The sequence below is a fragment of the Larimichthys crocea genome, chromosome XVIII (assembly GCF_000972845.2).
Source record: "Larimichthys crocea isolate SSNF chromosome XVIII, L_crocea_2.0, whole genome shotgun sequence".
NCBI lineage: Eukaryota > Metazoa > Chordata > Actinopteri > Sciaenidae > Larimichthys > Larimichthys crocea.
The window spans coordinates 18398414-18421986 of record NC_040028.1 but is presented as its reverse complement, the minus strand read 5'-3'; the positions used below and the strand labels follow the sequence as shown (position 1 = coordinate 18421986).

The window sequence follows — 23573 nt, the reverse complement described above, 5'->3', positions numbered from 1 at the left end:
CCTGCCTGTCACAAATGTCACTTATCTTGTCACTTTGCACTTTAAGGGGAACGGGAGAGGGGGGCACTGGCACCTCTAACTTCTAACTATCTAACTACTACTAGCTCTGGGTTGTGCTGCACACACATTCCGTTGCCTTTGGACAATGACAATAAACTCTTGAATTGAATTAAATTGAATTGAATAAAATGTGAATTAACACTGAGGAGAAACTTTTAGGACCACAACACCACAGGACCTGAAGTGGGAGTCCAACACAGACCACCACATCAAGAAGAACCAGCTCAGGACACTCCACCCTACACTGTCTGTCCATCCATCACTTCCCAGCAGGGAAAATCACTGGGATGTCTCTCCCAGAGATCAGTACCATCTACACCACATGCTGTCTACGAAGAGTACAAAAAATCCTGCATGACTGCCACCATCCTGCCAATCATCTGTTCAAACTGCTGTCCTCAGGTAGAAGATACAGGTCCATTCAGACCCGGACTTAAAGGCTGGCCAACAGCCTGTACCCCCCCTGCACTTTAAGGGGAACTGGAGAGGGGGGCACTGGCACCTCTAACTTCTAACTAACTATCTAACTACTACTAGCTCTGTGTTGTGCTGCACACACAATTTCTTTGCCTTTGGACAATGACAATAAACTCTTGAATTGAATTAAATTGAATTGAATAAAATGTGAATTAACACTGAGGAGAAACTTTTTAGGATCCACAACACCACAGGACCTAAAGTGGGAGTCCAACACAGACACCGTCATCAAGAAGAACCAGCTCAGGACACTCGACCTCTACACTCTCTGTCCATCCATCACTGCCATCAAACAGGACAGTGACAGACTACATCAGAAATCCTGCACCTCCATTCAGAACATTCAGAAGAGTCAGTAAACATCCCTGCAGCTTCATCACATCACATTCTGGACGTGACCCGTTTCAACTTCTCCACTCTGGGAGGCATCACTGTGATGAAGAGTTAACATCAGACACACAGTGTTAGGAACAATCAAATATTTATTCTCACTGTTTAAACGTGTAAATATCGTCACTCATGCACAAACGTCTCATGCAGTTCATACCATATATAATGTCATATCCACCTATCCCATGCACATAATACAACCCGCTACATAAATTATATTTATTTTAGCATCTTTGCACTCTGCAGATCTCTATAGATCTAAATACTTGAATATATCTGTACATAATAGTTTAATGTTTATGTCAGTCTGTCGAGCTCCTTGTTTCTATCTGTGTATGCACACTGAGTGAAACCAGAGTCAGATTCTTTCTGTGTGTGCACAGACCTGGAAAATAAAAGTTAAAGGTTATAAACTTCGGTGACACAAAATCATAATTTTGAGATACTAAGTCAACCTTCTGATTAGTCCAACTTCTTATGGACAGGTGAGAAATGATCAGATTCGACATCAAAATTATTAACCCACCTGTGAAATGCTACTCCCCTCTCACATGGAGATCCAGATGTTGATTATGGAGGCCAAAAAAATGGAGGTTACAACATGTTGAGCCATGAACACGACGCTCCTGCATCAGCTGCTGCACGCATCCACCTCAGAGTTATAACTTTGAATTCAGTGCCTCATATTTTAGACGTACAAACATGTTTTAATCAGTCGAGTTTCTGTCTTTCATACCTCTCGTGCCCTTTCTTATTGTGTCTACTCTGTTCTGACAGTTTGACCCTCTTGTAGAAGAGACAATGAATAATCTCAACAGACTGAACAATTTAAAACATATTGTCAAGACTAACATTTTATCTTTGTATATTCTTTATTTCCTGGTGAGATTTACAGATTTGACAAACTGTCCAATGATGCTGTGAACACCTTTGTTGTCATCAGTGTGAAATTTAAGAGGTAAACTGGTTAAATGTTGCAAATGTTAAAGGAAAACAATGATTTATATATAAATTAATTTCACATTTCAGTTCTTCTCTCTCTAACCTTTGCTTTCTGTAATTTATAATCAATTTATTCATCTGTCTGTATCAGAGTTACAGGTGAGACTTGGCACTTCAGGGAAACTGGTGTCACCGAAACTTCAAGTGGTGCCTGTCCCACCCTTTTTTTTTATCAGCTCCAGGTAACAACCAATCAGAGCGGCGCACGGGACCGCGCCCAGCCTGTATCGGATCGGAACTCGTGGGCGCGCCGTAGGTAGACCACAGGTGTGTTCACCGCAGTTTGAGGGAGATTAACACGGATCACAAACAAACGCGAGCTCTCCAGAAGAAGAAGAAGAAGTAAATGATCAGTGCTGGAGATCTGAGATGATGGCGGAGTGAGAACTTTGTGTCAACTTTGAGAGGAGAGGCTGAGTTTGTTCTCACCTCTGCTGACTTTTCTCTCTGCGGCTGTGAAGTTGGATGGAGTGATACTGATATCCACATAGATTTGGATCGCTGTGGATTATTTCGTGCGCAATGGATTTACGCATTTCCAAAGGAAGTGGATTTTTACTCTTTGTTGTCATATGTTTAAGTCTCCTTCATGGCTCCAGAGGAGAAATCCCAGAAATCCCACCCAAACCGAGCAGCGGTGTCACCATCGTGCCCCAGATTAAGCCTGATGGCCCTCAGGCCTTCCCAGACGCGGAAAAGGCAAATTTACCCGTTTTTACAATGGATTACACAAGAATACAGATACCATTTGAGATCACACTGTGGGTGCTGCTGGCTTCGTTCGCAAAGATTGGTGAGTAACACATGCTCAAGCTGCTTCTTTCTAACATATGATAGGTGTAAAGTATGCAGGTGAGCTCTACTTCCTTCTCATCAGCCGGGTTCCTTCCTCAGGTTTCCATGTGTACCACAAGATCACCATCTGGGTGCCAGAGTCCTGCCTTCTGATCAGCATTGGTCTGATTGTGGGGGCCATCATGTACTCTGTTAACGAGGAGCCCCCTGCTGTGCTCACCACCAATGTCTTCTTCCTCTACATGCTGCCCCCCATCGTCCTGGACTCGGGGTACTTCATGCCCACCAGGCCTTTCTTCGAGAACATCGGCACGGTCTGTCACAAACTAGCCACAGCTCACAGATTTTTGCACCTTCTTGTTCTCACATAATGACGATCTGACACTCTCCCCTCTGTGTTTGCAGGTGTTGTGGTTTGCAGTGGTGGGGACTCTGTGGAACAGCATCGGCATCGGCATGTCTCTCTTCGCCATATGTCAGATCGAGGCGTTTGGTGTGCAGGAGATCAACCTCCAGGAGAACCTGCTGTTCGCCACCATCATCTCGGCCGTGGACCCCGTGGCTGTGCTGAGCGTGTTCGAGGACGTGTCCGTGAACGAGCAGCTCTACATCGTGGTGTTTGGGGAATGCCTCTTCAATGACGCCGTCACTGTGGTGAGTGGGCTGACACCGAGGCCACAGAACTTGTGTGTCTCGGCTGTTTGTTGTGCTTGGAAGCAGCTTGCACACCAAGCTGAGGCTTGCTGCAACATGTTGGCCTTCTTTGGATTCCTATGGGCTACTGCTTGTTATGAAAACATGCTGAGCAATGAGCACGGTGCCATTTCAAACTAAAACGATAATAGGGCAGATTTACACCTTGAGGGTGCACTTAGGGGCCCAACAGGCCAAAGGGCCCTCACATGAAAGTTAATTGGGAACTAATGTGGGTGCAACCAAATTTCCTGATCGATATGGAGGCCACAAAGCGCCTATGTCGAACTAACTATTCTCTTCACACCTACCATTTTATCTAGTTTGGACCCTTAATCTCAAGACTGCTATTATATGAAATGGCAGCTCCAGTATCATGTTGTCTGAAGCTTTTCTATTCTTTCTCTAAAGGCTCAGCTCGGGTTTCGCCCAGATATTGTACCGTTTGTTTCGCTCTGTGTTCTAGGTTAGTGTGCATCTATGAGAACATAATGTGTGGGAGGCGAAACGTCTGTGCACTGGCAAGGATCGCTAAAGAGATAAATTACTTCAGGAAAAAAAAAAAAGATGTAAGCAAGGGAATGTTGTTAGAGATGTAAATCGGTGCCCTCAGATGCTGCTCAACCAGTTTCTGAGGTCACTGCTGTATTTGGCTGTATGGGTGGAGTCAACACAAAAAACACACATCCTCATCTGAAACTTGTCTGAAGCACATGCTCAAATTTCCCTCCCCTCGTTCTCTTCTTTTATTGTGCTCAAACACACCCTCTACCCACCCACCCCTCCTTTTTACCTTTTACCCACCCACCTACATTAACCGGCTCTTACTTTTGGTGTGGTGACCCTTTTGTCTGCTACACACAGTAGCGGAGCTGAAAAGTGAAGACAAACATTTACTCAGGAAGGATTTACTCGTGGTCCGCGCAGAGAGCTTTCTTATTGCAGGATTACGCTCATCAAACCCGATCGTGATGTTTGTCAGACGTTAAAAAATCCGTCTGAGCCGCCCTGCAGTCACTAGTTAGGATGTTAGATCATCCTAAATATGCAAATTTAAAACAGGGAACAGTTGTTGCCGTGCTCCGTGCACCGATCTACTTTTAATAAACGTTAAAAAAGGTCGCCTGATCTTTCAAAGGCTTCAGTTTCTGTATTTTTCTTATTAACAACAAACCCCATGGAAGAAAACAACAACATACGAGTATTGTCTTTGTAGCCAAACCTTTGCTTATTCCGTGTGCCATAGGACTTCATTTCTGTCCTAAAACTATTTAAAAATAATGGCATCATTCCAATAAATACCACAAACTGTACGTCCTGATAATTTTCACCGGTGCACCAATTATTCTTTCAAAACCTTTTAAACTTGTTGATGTTTTTTTGCTTCACACAGGCTGCTCTGCTCATTGGTTTCGGTCTTTTCATTGAATTTACATTTAGAATATCACAAGTTTCACTTTGTTTGGTTTTGTTTATAAAAAAACAGTGACCTTCATTACAATAAAAGCAACATACTGAACACCATCCCGATGATACTCACTGGTGCACCAAACCTGTAGCTGAAAATAGTCCCCAAAATAAGAATAAAAAACTACAGTGGCCAGAAAACATTTAGCCTTTTAAAATCTTTTTAACCTTGTTGACTGAGTGCTTCAGACAGGCTGAGGAATATGTGAGAGTCCTCTCATAATAAGGAAGTTGGCCACACTGTTTGTTGCTGGGAAACTTTATTTTGAAAAGCTGTTTGCAAGTAAACATTAAAACATTTCCAGGATGTAAATGAGACGCCACAGTTTCCCCTGCCGATTAAATTAGAGCTGAACGAATGTCACACAGTGTGTTGCTCTCTGGAAACCTACTGTCAATAGTTTTGTGCAGTGATACAGCAGATTTAAAGCAGCATGAATACAAGATTAAGATTCAAAGAAAAAAGGAACAAGGCCGGTCGCTCTGGCAAATGCTCCTTTTTTTCCGTGAGTCATTCAGCGTGCTTGGTGAAATGAGATTATCAAATTGCAAACAGGGCTGAGTAAATATTTCAATAAATCACTGTTATCTGCAACTTTGTCATTAGAGGCCACAGCCCCTGACACCGCCACAGCTTTGTCTGTGGACACCACCCATGATCTCTTGTGCACACAAAGCTGCATATGAAAGCATGTGTGTGTGTGTGTGTGTGTGCATGTTTTCAGGTGTTGTACAACATGTTCAACTTTGTGGCGGAAATGCCAGTCGTGGAGCCGGTGGATGTTTTCCTCGGGGTGGCAAGGTTCTTCGTGGTCGGGCTAGGCGGAATGGGCTTCGGCATCCTGTTCGGCTTCGTCGCTGCCTTCACCACCAGATTCACCTCCAAGGTCCGAGAAATCGAGCCGCTCTTCATATTCATGTACAGCTACCTGGCGTATCTGGTGGCCGAGCTGTTCGCTATCTCGTCCATCATGGCGTGAGTAGATTTAAACTTTTTTTTCCAGGTTCAAATTTGTGTAAAGAATACATCCAAACACAGCCGTCTGTGTTGTTCTACAGCATCGTGACCTGTGCCCTCACCATGAAGTACTACGTGGAGGAAAATGTTTCACAGCGCTCCTGCACAACCATCCGCCATGTGGTGAAGATGCTCGGCTCCATCTCCGAGACGCTGATCTTCTTCTTCCTCGGGGTCGTCACCATCACGACGGAGCACGAGTGGAACTGGGGCTACATCCTGTTCACGTTGCTGTTTGCTTTTGTCTGGAGAGGTCTTGGTAAGCAGCGGGCAGGGGGTATCTGGGTCATGTTGGAGGTCATGTTTTGTTTGACTTGGCATCTGTTGGTCTTGCTGTAGGATTAAAGGTCCCCTGTGGAGTCTCTGACCACTAGTTCTGTTTATGTCCTGTGCACACTGTTCCAACAGTTCAACAAATATCAAAATACTGAATTAAAGAGTGACTTAATCCAAAGATATTTAGCTCTTTTCCTTTGGTTTAACTTCTCACCCTGCTACAGTGATGTATAAGTGTACTCTAGGACCCTTTTATGTCACTGTTGGGTGTGATTACAGGTGCAGTTAGAGGTGAAACATGCTTGAAACCTCGCAAATATCCACTCACCTTTTAGCTCTATTTTGGTCTCCACCAACTCCTTAAGCAGATATTGGCTAATACGGCAAAATTTAGTGGATAAAAGCTTTAATAGACACTGTTCAGTGCTGGGTAGTTAGTGTACAGTGTACAGTTTAGTGTCCCGAAACCAAAACAACGAGCTGAAAGATGCTACAATGCTCGGCAGAGCTGACTTGAACTGCAGTCGGGTGACTCCTTTTTGCATAACACACTTGATTCATTGGAGAATAATAATCATGACAGTTCTTCCTTCCCAAGGTGTCCTGGTGCTGACTCAGATCATCAACCCTTTCCGCACCATCCCGTTTAACTTAAAAGATCAGTTCGGTCTGGCCTACGGCGGTCTGAGAGGAGCGATTTCATTCGCCCTGGTCTTCACTCTTCCCGATAACATCGGCCGCAAGAAGCTCTTCGTCACTGCCACCATCACCATCATCCTCTTCACTGTATTTCTTCAGGTAAGGGGTGTCTGCAAAACCATCTTGCACAGTTGTTTGTTGCAAATAATGATTCGTATTAGCGTTTGTCTGCAGGTAACGTGGTAGAGCCTCAGTCAGAGAGAAGCAGTGAAGTCCTCCAGTGTTTCTTCTGCTTCATCTCTGATCTTTCTCTCTCCACAGGGCATCAGCATTCGACCTTTGATTGAGTTCATCAACGTCCGCAGAACAAACCGCAACCTTGACACCATCAATGTGGAGGTTCACTGCAGGGTATGTCGCAGATTATGATTGTTGCACATGTAGCAGGCGGTATGTTTTCTTTGCACGCGGTGTTAACCGGTCTCACTTTGCTCTCAGCTCATGGAGCACACCATAGCCGGCATAGAAGACCTCTGTGGCCAGTGGAGCCACTTCTACTGGAAGGACAAGTAAGAACTTTAGCTTTTATTTACCACATGTTGCTCATGAATAACCAGTGTAAACATACGCATTACTCACCTCATCTTACATGCTTCATATCACCACGTTTGAAGTGAAGGAACCTGCAGTGAAACCGGATCAGAGGTGGCGGTTTTATCTGCTCTCAGTTCCACCTCATTGTGGTTTTGTTCAACAGTGTTATTGTTCTCAGTCCTGAGTCACGTTCAGCTTCCTCCATCAGCTGCGTGTTTTCCTAATGTTTCACTTGGTTCCTCGTAGCCTCTTTTGAATACTTTCCCCACACACACCAAGCACATGGCAAGTATGTTAATTTAAGTATTTGCATTGCGTTGATGCGTGGTGTTGAAGTGTTTTGGTACTGTTTTCACTCTACTACTACGATACTATCATTTACAATTCTGAAGTAATATTGTCATTGTTTAAGTTTAGTTAAAATGTTATTTTTGTGAAAAGGCCATAAATGGGTTTATGTGCCATTTGTCTCTGAGTCAGAATATATAAAAAATAATAATATGTGCACCTGCTATGACAAACTTGGTTTGGGTATAGTTTCTGTGGGCGTTACATATTATGATTATTTCTAATAATTCATAATATGTTATAAACCCAGTGATATATCATGTATAGGACATACTTTTAAGTTTTATTATTATTATTATTATTATTATTATTATTATACAATAAATGTTGTGTATACAGTCATAGTCAATCTAAACACTTACACATACATATTTTACATTATTTTAATCATATATGAAACCGCACACACTTTCCTCCTTTAATCTCTGCTGTTCTCACTTCTCCCTTTGTCCCTCTCCAGTTTTCCTTCACCACCTAACAGCTTTTTTTTCTTTGTGTTTGTCTTGTGAGACAGGTTTGTCAAGTCTGAAAATGTAGATTTTTACAAGTTAAAACATGCAGGGAACACAAACAGCAGTCAGAGGGTATTAGGACAGAGAAATGTTTGTTTTGGGGTTGTAGACAGACAGACAGCGTTATCAGAGAAGATACCAAGTGTCTGCTGCTGGACGTGGGTCAGAGATTCACTACAGAGAGTCACTAACTGAACTCCAAAACATGCAAAAAATAAAAATAATTCATCTCATGTAGATGTCACAGCAGCAGAATTACTGATGCACATAGATAAGTATCTTTGAAAAGCTACAATAATAAATAATCTTCTGCTATACACAAAAAAATTATGAATAAAATAAAAGGTGAAAATTAGGCTCATCACTTTAAAGGATTAGCCTGATGACTCTGTGTTTTATGTTTTCTTACTGTCAACAAATCCTGGGAATATACCAAAAGCCAACAATGAATTTATCCCATTAACAAGCATTGTTTGTGTAGCCATAGTGTGATTTAGTTAATTCCTCTGCGCCACAGAGCTCCACTGTTGTCCAAGCTATTAAAAGCACATCAATACTCGCTGACGTGCTCCTTTATCATAAACACATTGGTTTTAATCTTTTCAGGAGATTTGTTGATGAATAAAAAAACTATAGAATAACACAAACCTTATTGTTAAACCTCATGACTGTGTCGGTTTTAATCCAATTTGTACAGAGCCGACACACACACACACAAAATATTTTCTGACTCTGGATATTTTTCGTTCATTTCACTGCAGCAGAGCCTGTTTTACACAAACCAATCAGTGCAATCCTCTCTCTCTCTCTCCGTGTCAGGTTTATGAAGTTCAACAACCGAATCCTTCGGAGGATCCTGATCCGAGACAACCGGGCCGAGTCCAGTATCGTGGCGCTGTACAAGAAGCTAGAACTGCAGAACGCCATGGAGATCCTGGATACGGTGGCTGGAGACATCAGTGCTGCTCCGTCCATCGTCTCTCTCTAGTATGAAACCTTCATCGTGTATCTCCGGCTGTCATGCCACCTTCTTTATTGTATGTTCAGATCAAAGTTTTCTCTTAATTTCTGTTTTTTTTTTCTTTCTGTCTTTTAGTGAGGAGAAGAAAAGCTCTGCTAAACCGAAGAGGAAGTTCCTCGCTGCTGATCTGAGGAACATGCATGACATCCTGTCCAAGAACATGTACAAGATCAGACAACGGGTAAGAAACTAAATTATCAAATAATAGTCAGGTTAACTGCACATCATTAATCTTTTGAATACTTTTAATACTTTCATATTTCAGTACAGTTACTGTACTTTCCATTTGATGCTACTTTATATTTCTACTTTACTACATTTCAGAAGGAACTACTTAGTTTTCAATTTTAAAAATACAATCGTATAAAACACAAAGATTAAACCGGTGGTTTCTCACATTTCAGATGCCTTTTGAGTTGTTAGCAGTTCTGTTTAAATCTTAGAGAGGTGAAAGTTTCCGATATTTCACAAAAAACATAAAGGAGAACTTGGATTTTTCTTTTTTTTAAATCTCCTATTAATCATGACGACCGCTGAGATTTATTTTATGACCCTTTTGTGGGGCCCAGACCCATAGCTTGAAAACCACTGGACTAAACTATAAATAAAGTAGATAATGTCTTCTCCACCTAAACAGGGACACATGCTGCATCAGTATTAACAATCCAGTAATGTCATGTATACTTGTGTAGACGTACTTTTGCTACTTAAAGCTCTGATAATACGCATGTATATTTACTTAAGTACTGGTAATGCAGGTCTAAAGGCGGGAAGCTACCTCCAGTCTTCATGCATTTGCATTTTGCTGTTGTTGTTGTAAACTCTGAGCTGCTTACAGTACATACAGCGGTGTGAAATCTGAACTCTGTTTGTCTTAGTTGCATCCCGGTCTCACATGAACTCCTCTACACGGAATGTTCCAACTTTAAATAAAGCCAAATGTAATATTTGTTGAGAGCATTCCTATAATATCTGCTTATTAGACAGAATTGTCTGACGGTGCGCAGACGTCAATTTCGTCCCAGTTTCCGTGTAACAAGAATTTTTTTAGTGTGTGTGACGCCTTACCGACACACACAGCGATGTGATTACTCCAAGCACTGAAACTCAGACCTGTTTTGCGTGGCCTCAGACTGTGGCCAGCAGTACTTTTCCATTCGTGACATGACATCACCTTTTCTTTTTTTTCTGTTTTTAGAACAGAAGACGCTTTGATGTGTGGAGACAAATAAGGAGCATGTGCTTCTGTTCTTAAGCAGACAAACTGTCTGATTGTCTTAATAGCCGCCGGCTCTCTGCGTTTCATGTATTTAACAGTCGCGTCTCTCACAAATCCTGCGTCACGTTCTGTCTGCGGCGTTATTTGTTTGAACACGAGGTTTTGTTTTTGACACCCTGAGGGTTTCATTTGGAAAGCCGGGAAGACGAGAATATTAAATTGGGTTCTGTTCTTTGACCAGTTTGATGTCTTGTGAAATAGATAGTGTTTTTGCTGATATAAGACATTTCCATAAAGAACAATGCCAACCTTTACAATGTTTGTTTTCGGCCTAACGACCAGAAAGGTCTGTGTTGACAGTGATGGGTGTTCTGCATTGAAGAGGTTAGTGTGGCAACCTGACAGTATAAACGGAGACACTGAACCTTTGTGGCTCAAACAGGTGTGGCCAGTTTTGGTTGAGTAATCTGAGCTGTAAAGAGTGATATTTCCTCTCAAAGCATCTTAACTGACTCGGCCTTTGTAGATGGAGATGGTGGATGTTAAGAACCTGTGAAGTGACTTTATTACGTACAGAAGTGGTCTATATATCTGCTGTGTGATCATGTCTTTATGTCCTTTTTGTTTGTTTGTTTGTTTGTGTTGTAACCAGACGGTGGCGTACACAGGTAAGCACACACTGCCCAACGACAGCCACACAAAAGAGATCCTGATCAGACGGCATGCCAGCATCCGCAGGAGCCTCCGACCCGGCAGCTTTCAGACAACGGTAAGCAGGAAATCTCCAACTATGGCTGGTATTTACGGGGCAAACTATGCATCTCTTATCTCTCCACTAATCCTAACCTGACATGAGAGAATCCAAATCAAACATGAGCTTTCTTTATCCATCTCTTGCTCATCCTCCCCACTTTCATCTCCATGTTATTCTCAGGTGGTGCCCAGATCTCACAAATACTTGTCACTTCCTGCTGGCCAAAGTCTGGACTCTAAATTTCCTCCCAAGAGGCTGAGCTACACAGGTAAGCTTCTTCCATAGCATCCACCCTTTTATTTCCCTTTAAGTAGATGAAAACTGTATTTCACAGCTTTTGTCAGATTTGTGAATGAGCTCTTCATTGAAGCCACAGTATGTTTACAGTGAAATATTCATTTTCTTCCCAGATGATCAGGAAACGATGTCGGAGGTGGCGTACCCCTCCAGTCGCTCTCGGTTTCGGCAGCCTTCGCGCTCGTCCTCCTCCAGAGCCATGATGCCTCTGCAGCGGTTGGACACCCTGCAAGAGGCGCCGTCCGTCGACACGCTGAACGAAAGCAGAGTGGGGGAAAGAGGCAGGACAGGGCGCGGCACGCCCAGAGCGAACTCCTCTGCCAGTGACTCGCGCGTTCCCGCTCCCCGCCGTCACCCCCACTCCTCTGCTGACAGCGGCTCAGCTGATAACTTCAGAAATGGGCATCACGAAGCAGCAGGGCAGGAGGAGGAGGAGCGGCAGCCTTCATCTCCAACTCCAGCCTGGGCTGCTGAACCCAGAGACAGTGCAGCGCAGAACCCTCTGCTCAGACGGCCTCAGTGGAACCCGAAGAAGATGTAAAAAACAACCCTGAGCTTTCAGAGAGCAGCTGGACTGCCACAGATTGAGTCTCAGGATCTCGAGCAGCTCCAGAGTCTCTACATAAAACTGGGTATTCATACCACAAAGAAGCCGAGTAAATTAACACTGGAGGTCTGGTTGTTTCTTATAAGAGGTGAAGCACCCTCCAAAATGAGCCAGTACGGACAGTAAGTGCACTATAATGAAGGAACTGTGTATAATTCTGACAATTTCAGCCGTCATCGTTGACATCAGTGTGATTTTAAATATCTTCCCGTAGGACTTCTTTTAAAAATGTTTAAAGACAACGTAATTTAAACTATTTTATTTCTTAGTCATTACATGTAAAGATTAGAATTTAGTTGTTTTTTTTATTGCCTATAATGTGTGAAAGCTGTGTGCTGATACAGGTTTGTATAAAGGCCGTGTTATGTTTAATATAACTGTTGCTGTGCGGTACACCTGGGACTGTCTGTTACACTGATGTACCTCACTGTGCACACTACATTTTCTTTTTTTTTGTAATAAATTTTCTAAGGTCATGAAAATTACCAAGCATTTTCTAACCATGGGATACAGGTAAACTCATAAATGTGATAAATGTTTCACATACAACTCAAAACACTGCAGACTGGCGTACAAAATATTGTTTATTCCTTGTGACTTTTGGCATGAATCTGGCATGTGCTTCATGGATTCGATGACTGCTTTACATACATTCTCCTCCTTAACATTTGGGTTTCTAACAGTGGTGTTCAGTATACAACACATACTTCATTTTAACACAGCTTAAGATAAATTAACAAATCTCTAAACGATATTCAAGAATCAGAAACTCGAGCGAGCGTGTGCTCTGTAGGAATCATTTCTGATGAAATGCACTAGGAGAAACGACTGGCATTGAGGTAAAAGGTGTTAAACTAATTATTAGAATTATTACTACAACAGTTTGATCTACCTTGGGACAGTCAGGCGGCCTGATTTCCCCACAGCATCGGTTCAGCTCGTTTGTGAATGAAGCGTCACTGCCTGGAATGTGAAAGGTTCGTCTTTGTCTTTTATTTTGGTGACTCGCAGTGTATCATGAGCAGGATAACAAACCCCAGGGACGTTGGACAATGTAGTGGTTAGAGAATTATATTAAAATAAATGTGCACTGTTTCCAATCAACCTATCCCAAATGTGCCAAAACGAGGTCCACTTGTTTCTGTCGGGTCAAACTTTAGCACAGGTGGAAGCAGGTGAAACTTCTCAGCCCCCGTTTTCTCCTCGACACTGTACTCGAGTTTTGAAGCCGCTCTTCCTGAGAGAAGGACTGCAGTGCTGGTGGTGACGAGCCGTTTTGACCCTGTGGTGCATCTGCGGAGGCGTTTGATGCAGGAAATCTCATCCCTGCTGTGCTGTTCCATCTTCACAGCTGGCCTACAAACAAAAGAGCACTTCTCTGCATTGTCTTTCATCATTTGAAATTCATACAGTTCCTCAGAGTTTGGCTTTTTTTGTCATCCCTCTGCCGTCCCATTTGGGGATCCTGATGAGCAATAAACCCACAGCCGCAAGAGCCAGGAGCACTCCGAGACTTGGGGGACCGCAAGGGCTGAACTCTTGGGCCAGACCAGAGAGGAGAGGGGCCACGACTCGACCGACGGCTGTGACTGACTGCCCGGCTCCGATCAGAGTCCCGCTGGCCTGGACCCCTCCTCTCTGCAGCTCCAGGTCTGTGATACATGTCCGTCCGATAGTGGTGGAAATGGCAAAGAAGGTGGAGGTGAGCAGCACCTGCCACACGCTGGGCGCAGCAGCGTACAGGAAAATGAGCGAACAGGTGAGAACTGTGGAGTGAAGCAGCAGAGCGGGCATGTTGTTCCCATACAGCTGGGTGACTGGTCCCACCAGGAACCCAGCCAGCGCCCCCAGTGTGCTGCTATAGCTGATCAGATAACCCGTCACCTTTGGTTTGAGTGAGAAACGCTCCTCCATCGCCAGAGAGAAGTTACTGTAATAAAGCATGATGGCTATCGCCATCAACAGACGCACCAGGAACAGGTCCCACATGTCAGAGGAGGCCACCATGTGGATCTTGGAGCCCACTGAGTACAGCTGTCTCCAGGCAGGCTGAAGAAGAGACACCTCCCTCCATCTGAGACCACCTCTGTATTTCCCTGGAGCTCTGGAGCCTGGGTCAGTCTCTGCTCCCATCACGTGAGAGCCATTGTGAGCCGATTTACTGCAGTTGTTGTCGTGACAACCTTTCCTTGTGCTGTTGCTGGAGTTAGTGTGATTACGGTGAATTAGCGCCTCGCTCCATGGAAGCATCCACACCAGCCCTTTGATGATAAACACATGACGTTAGAGAAATATTTCAAATGCAGATTTAATCAGTTTCACCTTTTACCCACCTGCGTTAATGAGGAAGATGGCTGCACAGGTAAAGGAGGAGGTGTAAAAGCCGCCTTCGTGCTCCGTGAGGTAGCCACCCACCACAGGACCCAGGATGAAGCCGACACTGGAGGCTGCATTGAAGTGTCCCATCACCAGAGGGCGCTCTGACTCAGACACCAGGTCAGACAGCAGGGCTCTGCAGATGGACAGGGAGTGCTTGAACAGCCCTGAGACAGAAAAACAGTCAGTGCACAGTGAGAGCGAGAAGCTGACTGATCTTCCAGACGGTCGCTTTGTTATTTCATGTCAATTCTCATGCCACGACTCATGATTACTGTTTTTCAGTGCAACTTGAATAAGAAAGTAACTATTATATAGTTCAGCAGGTACCTGTTAACCACCGTAATATATAACTTTATTATTATTTATTTATAATCAGGAGAAAAAGATTTATTTAAGGTTCATAAAGTTCATAAAATCACAAAAACAAACAATGAATTTATCAAAATTCTGCTTTTCTTTATCGAAGCACAGTCAGTGAAGAAAATATAGGAGATAATGGTAAATACTCTGCTATTGTCATCATAATTTGAACCCTTAATATCGTGACAATGCAGATATATATAATTCCACCTATATCATGTGTAAGAGGTCTATGTCGCCGTTCGATTCAAGTGTCGCGTCGCAGTAAGAGCAAAAACTGGAACTGAAGCTGCTACAAATGGAATCCGTTCATCCATTTACACCTGTAATGTCTTCTTCAGTCTGGGACTCACCCACAGGTATCCGCGCGAGGACAAACAAGGCGATGCTGGTGGACATCCCGAGCAGGCCGTAGCCCAGAGCGCTCAGCAGCAGACAGGTCAGCAGCGAGTAACGCCGTCCCACCACGTCGCTCCAGCTGCCCTGCCGATCACACACACAGGAAATGACGCACAGGTATTGAACCTAAAGTTTTCTAAAGATTGTACAGGCCTTGAGAACATCTGGATGGGTGGAGCTGAGGCCTCACATTTCCATTCTGAATCATTGCTTTGGGATTAATGATAATGTAGAAGGCGGCATGGCAAGAAGGTTCCTGGTTCGAACCTCGCCTGGGCGTGTGGAGTTCTCCTCGACAGTCCAAAGACGTGCACTCAACAGCTTAACCGGTGACTCTAAATTGCCTGTAGGTGTGAATGTGAGTGTGAACTGTTGTTTGTCTCTATGTGCCCTGTGATGAACCGCCGACCGTCCAAGGCGTACCCCACCTCTTGGCCAAAGTCAGCTGGGACAGGATCCTCACTCCAATAACAAGGCTGAGCTGGCATCCAGCTGCAGGGCGGCTCAGGCGAGCAGCGCCAGGTGAGTTGATTAGCACAGCTGGCGCTTGTTCTCTAACTACTCTGTCCTTTTTTAATGCAGTAGCAGTCTGGACCTCGAGGGACAGACGCACAGAAACCAGGCATGTGCACCAGTCTGTTTATATGAGTTCAACTCTGGTTAATGAACTGCTGTGGCTGGATAGCGTGCGCATGTCTGGAGAAAGTTCGGACATGCCGTGCCTGTGATTGTGCTCTGAACCCACCGATCACCTCCGTACAAATGCAGTGTAGCTACTAAATAGAAGAACCAGGCCGTTACACAAGCCTTTATTAGATTCTCACCCTGTCTCTCTCTCTCTCCCTCACGCACACACACACATCTGATGAAATAATGAAATAAGGACCAATTGAGTTTGCTGTGTTCTGGATGTAGCCTGGTGGCAGTATCATAGAGACCCAGCTGTTCACATATCCCTACGTCGGTCTGCACGCGGGAGCCAACAGATGACTCCTTATCTGTTTAATTTGTCGCATGACCCCTGAGAATTAAACCAATTTCAGGAGCTGTGGGCGGCAAGGAGACGGACGTGGAAAGCTGAGAATTTTTGTGTCCGCTGTGCTTATTGTAGAGTAATGTGCATTTTGGAGTAATTTCTTAACAGCTTGGACATGGTTTTAATCAGCATGGCTTTGATTTTTCATTGTGGCGCTCTAAGATTCTCTCACTGAAACGTCTGAGTGTGCAGTCAGGGTGTGTCAGAGGGTAAAAGAAAAAATACTTCTGTTTAAAAAGAGTGATATCTACAGCAAACTGGGAGTAGCTTGTGTGTGAATGTACAGAGACTGAGTGTATTGTGCGTCAACGACTATCCCAAAAGCAGTCAGTGTTTATTGTTTTCATGAAATACCAGAGATGACATCTCAGCTATTTTGGCCACTAACTGTGAGCATGCCTTGTCAAACAGGAAAGACTGAAGCTGTTTTTCTTTTTTTTCAGAGGGAGGAAACAAAGGCAATACTTACGACTACTGTGCTTGAGAAGAGCTGTAAGATCCCATACGTAGATCCTGCAACAGTTTCATATTTGTTTTAATTCATATTTGTCATATGAAGCACAGAGCAGACACCACGTGTTCAGATATATAGAGATATAAAGATGATTCTCAGCAGTACAAGACGCTGACCTGTTAAGACCTGACTGTCAAAGCTCAAAATAAGTACAGCACATGACGACGGGACATTGCTGCTTATTACACATCCCTAAAGTTTGTTATATTTACTAGAGCTAATAAACCACCTTCTATCATTAATTTATCTCCAATATTCTTATACTTTTAGTTCGTAGAATGCAAACCACAATTCCCCAGAGCCCTAGATAACATAGCCTATTGCTTGCTTGACCATTTACACAACTGTGGCGGCGCTGAGAGCTCAACACAACTTAAGAAAATACATGCAAATGAGGAAAACACAAGACTTAGTATTTGACTAAATATCTGATTTGTGAATTTATCGTTTCAGCACTAATATGTCCCGTGACACAGCTTGCCTAGTTATGCATGCACCCTTAAGGGCTGACCCTCGAGTACATCCCTCCATGCTGAAACTTTAAGACTTTCTGCACTGGACGTAACTTACCTACAATCCCAGCTACAGTGGGACTCGCTCCCAGAGCTTTCACGTGATGGCTCAGCAGTGGGATGATCATGCTCACCCCGAACAAGTCCTAACAAAATTTAAGGAATCAGAAACATGATTATCAGGATTTCATGAACATCTGAACGGAGACAAATCAAAGTTTGAGGGTTCAGTTGCTGCAGAGAGTCGCTGACATCAGATCAGATCTTGCCAAACTCCTGATTGAAGTCACACAGCTTTTCATAGAGTGTTCTACCACGAACTCATTACACTAACTGCTTAACTTTCAGAGGCATTACTGTCCCCGGCAGTTTCTTTCAGTCTGTTCCCTGTGCCCAAGGAAAAATCTGACATGCCTGCTCACATTTAATTAGATGATCATTTAGCCAGCTATGCGGGCTGAAATGTAAAATTAGTTCTGTGAAGCATGACTGCAGGTCAGCTCTTAAAACAACAATGCATATCATTTATTCTCATCATATTTATAAATGACACTGGCTATAACTATGATGTAACTTGTGGCAAAGCCTTTAAATTTAAGGAAGCACTGGTCCACTTTGCAACATATTTTACTGACAGGTGACAAAACAATCTGCCAGACCTCACCTCGTTTAGTAATCCATTACACACCTAGTGCATGCATCGAAACCAGTTATGTGTGTTTATTCTGAGTTGCAATAAATATGCATGCAGGTACAAAGATCATCTATGCTGGGTTTACATATATAAACAGTATATTATGCATTATAACGCATGCACGCATGAGTTTTATGGCACAAACAGACAGAAATATGAAACATTTCACACTCACCATGAAGCCCACCACATAGATACATTGTATGATGCTCGTCCGTCCTCTTGGTTTCTGAAATAAAGTGCTACATCTCTGGCTGTTCATCCTGTGGCTGCACGGCTGAGAGCGGAAGCTCTACTGTGCGGATCCCAAACACAGCAGCGCGGCCCCGGCGGAGCTCTCACAGGCGACCGGGGGGAAGGGGTGGAGATGAACGGCGCCGTTTTAACCGCCCGCACAAAGGTGGCATGTGTGGAAAGTGGAGGGTTTTAAAAGACGAGCTTGGAGCGCACGTCCTGCCATGAACCGACTGTTCGAGTCCGGGTTGGTTTTCCAGGTGAGGAGCTTCCGCGATGTCCGGACTGACTCCCCCGCGGCTGCGCGAACAGTTGGTATCGTCCGGTGACGTCACGTAACTAAACGTATACGTCTTTTTCTTAAACGTTTATTTTTTAAAAACATTTTCAATTTATGTTTATATTTTTAATGTTATATTTATGTTTTACAAAAAGTTATGTTATTTCAGTTTCTCTCTCATGTTTTCATATCCTTCCCTGCACTCATCTCTCATCTCTTCCACCATGTGAAATTCCACAGCCCTCACAAGGTCCTCTCAGTGCTGGAGGCTGTCACTGACAATGACCCACCATTCAAAGTCACCCCGTTAGAAAATAGACGATCACCTGACAAACGACCAGAATAACATCACATGGTACGGCGTCAAAAACAGTCACATGAGGGGATTTCTAGCCCTATGGCAACGTATGAGTTTTAGTGACATAATAATAACACATCAGAAGCTTCTGTAGTAGAGACAGAGCTGCTGTTTCCTGCAATCGCCACAATCGCCTTAGAAGACAGAAAAGATCCATCCTTAATTTGTGTGTTAAGATTGTTTCACAGTAGAGCTGCAGTTCTTTCCTAATCGAGACCCTGGAGAGCCTTTTTAATATTCTTTTTATTATCTTATAATAATAATATTTTTGCTAATTTTATGAAATTTTCTTAGGATGATGATGCATCTTCTGTTTATCTGTAATTAGTCTATTTTGATTCCTGTTTTCCTCGTGTTTTTGTCTGCAAAAAAAGAGGGAATATATATTTTTCATGTTTAACCATGTAACACCCACAATGAAAATTGTTCATAATGCGGCCGCTCTGGCCATTTCTGTGCATTGCTGCCACAATCAAAAGTACAAATGGAATTCGCAGCAAAGTAGGGTTACGACTTTTCATTCCTAATAAATTAGTTTATTTTGCAATTAACTCATCATTTTAAATTAAAGCAGAGAAAAACAGTGAGATAGTGAGGCAAATGATTAATAAAAAAACTTCCTCATGTGTCCACTCACTTATGAACCAGAGCTTCCCACGAGCAGTTGTCGTCACCGACGTCACTCTAAACGAACACCTCCAGAAAAAGCCCTCATTGTCAGAGTGATGTCACTGGGGCTGTCTGCACCACCACATCTCCACGCTGAAAGAAAGAATAATGACTTATGTTTTAAAAAGTCTGCAGAAAGAGTTTTTATGAGGTGCAGATGTAGTTAAAGTCTGGGAGCAGTCTCAGGATCGTGGGAGCAGTGTGGCAGTTGTGTCTGTATGTGCCGCAGGTGCTAATTCAGGTCAAGGGTCGAGCTGAGTAAGCGCCTCTAACCTCGTGCAGGACTGGTTTGGTGCTGTGTGAGCGTGTGTGCAGGTCAAGGGTGTTTCCATTGACGAAGCACTCATCATTGGTGGTCACTATTTTTGCACGTGAGCAGAAAAAATGCATTGCAATTGCACTGTCAGTTTGTTTTAATATAAATACAAAGAAATCTATTAATGCAGGTGGCTCCCAACATGGCGGCACCTCCAAACACTGCTGCTATGATGAATCTCGAGAGGTCACAAGATGATTATTGATTGGAGAGAATCATAAAAATATTTATTTTGGACAAAATTATCTTTAATTTTTCTGATTTTCTTCTAATAATTACTTTGTTGTGAAAGTTTTTGCCTTTTTACACCTCAAAAATATTCAAATAAAAACATTTGGCAGTAATGATGCTATATTAAACCTGTGTTGGGGGACACAGGAAAATAAGTTGGTTATTGCTCTAAAAATAATATGAATAACAAAACTATTTAATGTACTACAATGCTCTCACTTAGATTTTATTTGGTGTTATCGTATCTCGAGTCCAGTGTCGGTGCCCACTATGAAAACAAAGGTATGTTCTAGTCCGTGATATTTAATACAGTCCACACCACTGGGACTACTGGGTATTGTATTTCTATCCTAGGGGCACATGGTACGAGCTATGTCTCAATCACTGCATAGCTGCACACACACTACATAAACAGTGTCTGATTACATGAAGGGACCTGCAGGGATGCCTCTCACCCTGCAGTTCATTACTGAGAGAATGATTGGAACAACTGTGTCCAAAATGAAAGACGTGGCTTTTATTCTCGTTTTAAGGTCCACCCTTAGACATTGAGGGTAGAGTACAACTTCACAGTAGCTTAAATATCAAATAATAGAATTAAAGGGAGTATTTCTGATTTTACAGCAAGAACAAAATACCTAACTTTATCTTCTACGGTTACAAATATGAACATTTTTCAACTTATAATCACATGATAACTAATATTTAACAAATAAAACTGACTATTTCTGAGCCTTCTGATCTGCTGCTGTTTGAACACCCACCTCTATGGTCACACCACACCAGAGCCGCCGATCCGTCGGTGTTTGGGTGGCAACTCTCTGAGGCCAGCAGCCAGTAGTCCAGTTCCAAACGACAGGAGGATGAACACAGCTGCAAAGCCCCAAAGAGCCCTGCAAAAAACAACGCCACACTAAGCTTCATGGTCCAGGATTGACCAGCCTCTCGACTTCTGGATGCTCACACTCAGTCGACTTCCCCTCCGACTACAGTGAGTGCATGTGACAAGCCAGAGGCAAACAGTCACTCCTCCTGTACTATAGTATATCCACCGAGTAAGATGGTTCTGTTGGTTTATGTGGCTCACTGGATCTCCACTCCTCTCCTGTCCTCTCTGTCTGTGTCATGGGAGGACAAGGTTGAACCACATGACTCCTCTGGACCTTGCTGGGGTCTGCAGCCAACCCATCCCCTTGGGCTATTTTGGGGGGTCTGATTGAAGCGGCTGCTCCACTCTCGCTTGTGTGGTTGACTGTGTGAAGCAGTTGGACAGTGTGAAGGGAGGAAGGGGGGGGACAACGCGAAAATAACCGGTGGCAACTGGACACCCACCGTCACCACGGAATGTCGGGGCAGGGTGAGACTGGAAAGGACAGGAGGGAGTAAAGTATCCCACAACACCCTGCCCGAAGCTTCTAAACAGAACACGTAAAACATGACAGCAGACACACACCACTATCATTTCCTGTAAATGAGGGTGATGTCAAATTACTGTAAATGCATGTTTACTTGTATCAGCTGAGGATATAAACAGTTAAATGAGTCGTTAAAGAAATAACACTATTTTAGAAGATCCCGTGAATACACAAAAACAACATTATTCCAAATGCATCCATCGCTGTAAGGCAATTTAACTGGTGCACGTAAATAGCAGTTTGTTACTTCAAGGGTCGTGTCATTTATTAAGCGTAACCTAACAACATCTGATTTTGTGTTTATAGTAACAGTCAGTGTGAGCTGAGGGGAACGTCGGTTTATTAGCATCTAAGGGGCACATTTAGCAGCGAACCTACATGTAGACACCAGCAAATTTACACACTGATGTGACCGGCCATCCTCAGCCAGAGGGCAATCCACCACATCCACTGGTCTGTATAGTGTGTGTGGGTGTAGAAAATACAGTATCAATTCTCTGACTTACATATTACAGATAGAATGTCAATGGTGTAATCTGTTGAGTTCTTTACAACATAACGTCTATTAAATAGACTGATGACAGTCAAATGGTGTATAAAGATACAGAACAGTGTGACAAACATGTTTATAAAACAGATATACCATATTGGATGATCAAATTGTACGTGATCATATAAGTCACAGCCCACAGCCCAATAAGTCATTTTGCGCAGCATACAAGATGGTAAACAGAACATGGAGTGAGTGATAAGGACTGCTGATTAACTCTTATCAGCTCCGGAAGTAGCCACCCTTTAAAATAAATGGGCTCATATCTACAGAGCTGCTTCTTTCAAATTAATCTGAAAGTATGTCGATCTTTATAATATGTTTTTATATTTTAAAAGTCTTTTTCATTCAGGCCAGTTTGATCATTCTAGTGACCATTTTCCTACAGGTCTTATCTAAAACTAACTCTGTTCTTTTTTGAACCTTACAGATCATGCGGTGACTCAAACAGAACTAAAACTCCAGAAGTGACCTTTATGAGACTCTGTGTATTCTACAGATGAATATAATTATAAAATATTGTTATGTGTCCTTTTGATGGAGTTATGCTCATACGGCATTATTATTAATACATTTGCAGCTTTCTGTGCTACTGCAAATACTGTATATGGTTGCAAACATAGTACTTGTAGTAATGATTATACATACAGTAATTACCTATATAGTAATGTTTTAAGTTAAGTTTGAATGTGTTACAGTGGTTTTACTGTAAAAAAAAATACACAGCATGTGGCACCATCTTTTATTTCTTGATTTGGATGCCCCGTTTTGTCCAGCAGATGGTGCAAAAGGAAAACTCAGTACAACTCCAGACAGGATGTGTATGAGTTAGAGTGAGTTATCAGCATGTGAGCAGTGCATTTGAAAAAAATGTACATGACTCAGTATAGAATAATAAATTGTCCTATTTTAACCTTTTTAATGTTGTATTCTTGTAATTTTTTACTTTTATGGTTATTTTTGTTGTGTTTTTGTTTTTTGCTGTCTACTTTTATTATGTTAAGGTGTTCTTGGGTGACAGAAAGGCCCGCTATGAAAAATATTATATTATGATTTATAGATATTATTTTGTTTATTAATATTATTATATAACATTAATGTAATTGGTACTTTTATGGTTTTTTTTTTGTTTTTGTTTTTGCTGCTACTTTTATTTATGTTAAGGTGTCCTTGGGTGACAGAAGCGCCTATGAAATAAAAATTATCTTCTTATTATTATTATTATATTATTATTATTATTTCTATATTATTATGTATATTAACATTAAATAATTTGGTACTTTTATGGTTCTTTTTCTTTGTTTTGTTTTTTGCTGCTACTTTTATTTATGTTAAGTGTCCTTGGTGACAGAAAAGCGCCTATGAAATAAAATCTATATTTTATTATTCTATTATTATTATTATTATTATTAACATTAAAGTTTATAAAAAAATTAAATTAAAGTCAATAAATATTA

General features: G+C 42.5%; 2 protein-coding genes across 2 annotated transcripts; one reads left to right on the top strand and one right to left on the bottom strand.

Moving 5' to 3' along the window:
* Positions 1-2123: 2123 nt before the first annotated feature.
* Positions 2124-13235, top strand: slc9a2 (solute carrier family 9 member 2). The gene is made up of 13 exons (XM_010754378.3): positions 2124-2722; positions 2824-3038; positions 3130-3378; positions 5610-5860; positions 5944-6161; positions 6777-6976; positions 7139-7228; positions 7316-7386; positions 9091-9258; positions 9368-9473; positions 11164-11280; positions 11446-11533; positions 11676-13235. Exons 1-13 carry the CDS (start codon positions 2452-2454, stop codon positions 12101-12103), a joined length of 2472 nt encoding a protein of 823 aa, XP_010752680.3. The 5' UTR covers positions 2124-2451; the 3' UTR covers positions 12104-13235.
* Positions 12616-18595, bottom strand: mfsd9 (major facilitator superfamily domain containing 9). The gene is made up of 6 exons (XM_010754377.3): positions 18239-18595; positions 17428-17515; positions 16813-16856; positions 15262-15391; positions 14503-14712; positions 12616-14430 (listed from the first exon to the last, which is right to left on the bottom strand). Exons 1-6 carry the CDS (start codon positions 18323-18325, stop codon positions 13586-13588), a joined length of 1404 nt encoding a protein of 467 aa, XP_010752679.3. The 5' UTR covers positions 18326-18595; the 3' UTR covers positions 12616-13585.
* Between the last annotated feature and the right edge of the window lie 4978 nt (positions 18596-23573).

Bases quoted from the DNA above. Each gene is read 5' to 3' on its own strand.
- mfsd9 (XM_010754377.3), bottom strand. From the start codon at position 18,325: ATGAACAGCCAGAGATGTAGCACTTTATTTCAGAAACCAAGAGGACGG. The intron at 15,392-16,812 runs GTAAGTATTGCC...TGTGATCGGCAG, and splicing joins TCTTCTCAAGCACAGTAGTC to GGCAGCTGGAGCGACGTGGT. The intron at 14,431-14,502 runs GTGGGTAAAAGG...TTATCATCAAAG, and splicing joins CATCTTCCTCATTAACGCAG to GGCTGGTGTGGATGCTTCCA.
- slc9a2 (XM_010754378.3), top strand. From the start codon at position 2,452: ATGGATTTACGCATTTCCAAAGGAAGTGGATTTTTACTCTTTGTTGTC. The intron at 3,039-3,129 runs GTCTGTCACAAA...CTGTGTTTGCAG, and splicing joins TCTTCGAGAACATCGGCACG to GTGTTGTGGTTTGCAGTGGT. The intron at 6,162-6,776 runs GTAAGCAGCGGG...TTCCTTCCCAAG, and splicing joins TTTTGTCTGGAGAGGTCTTG to GTGTCCTGGTGCTGACTCAG.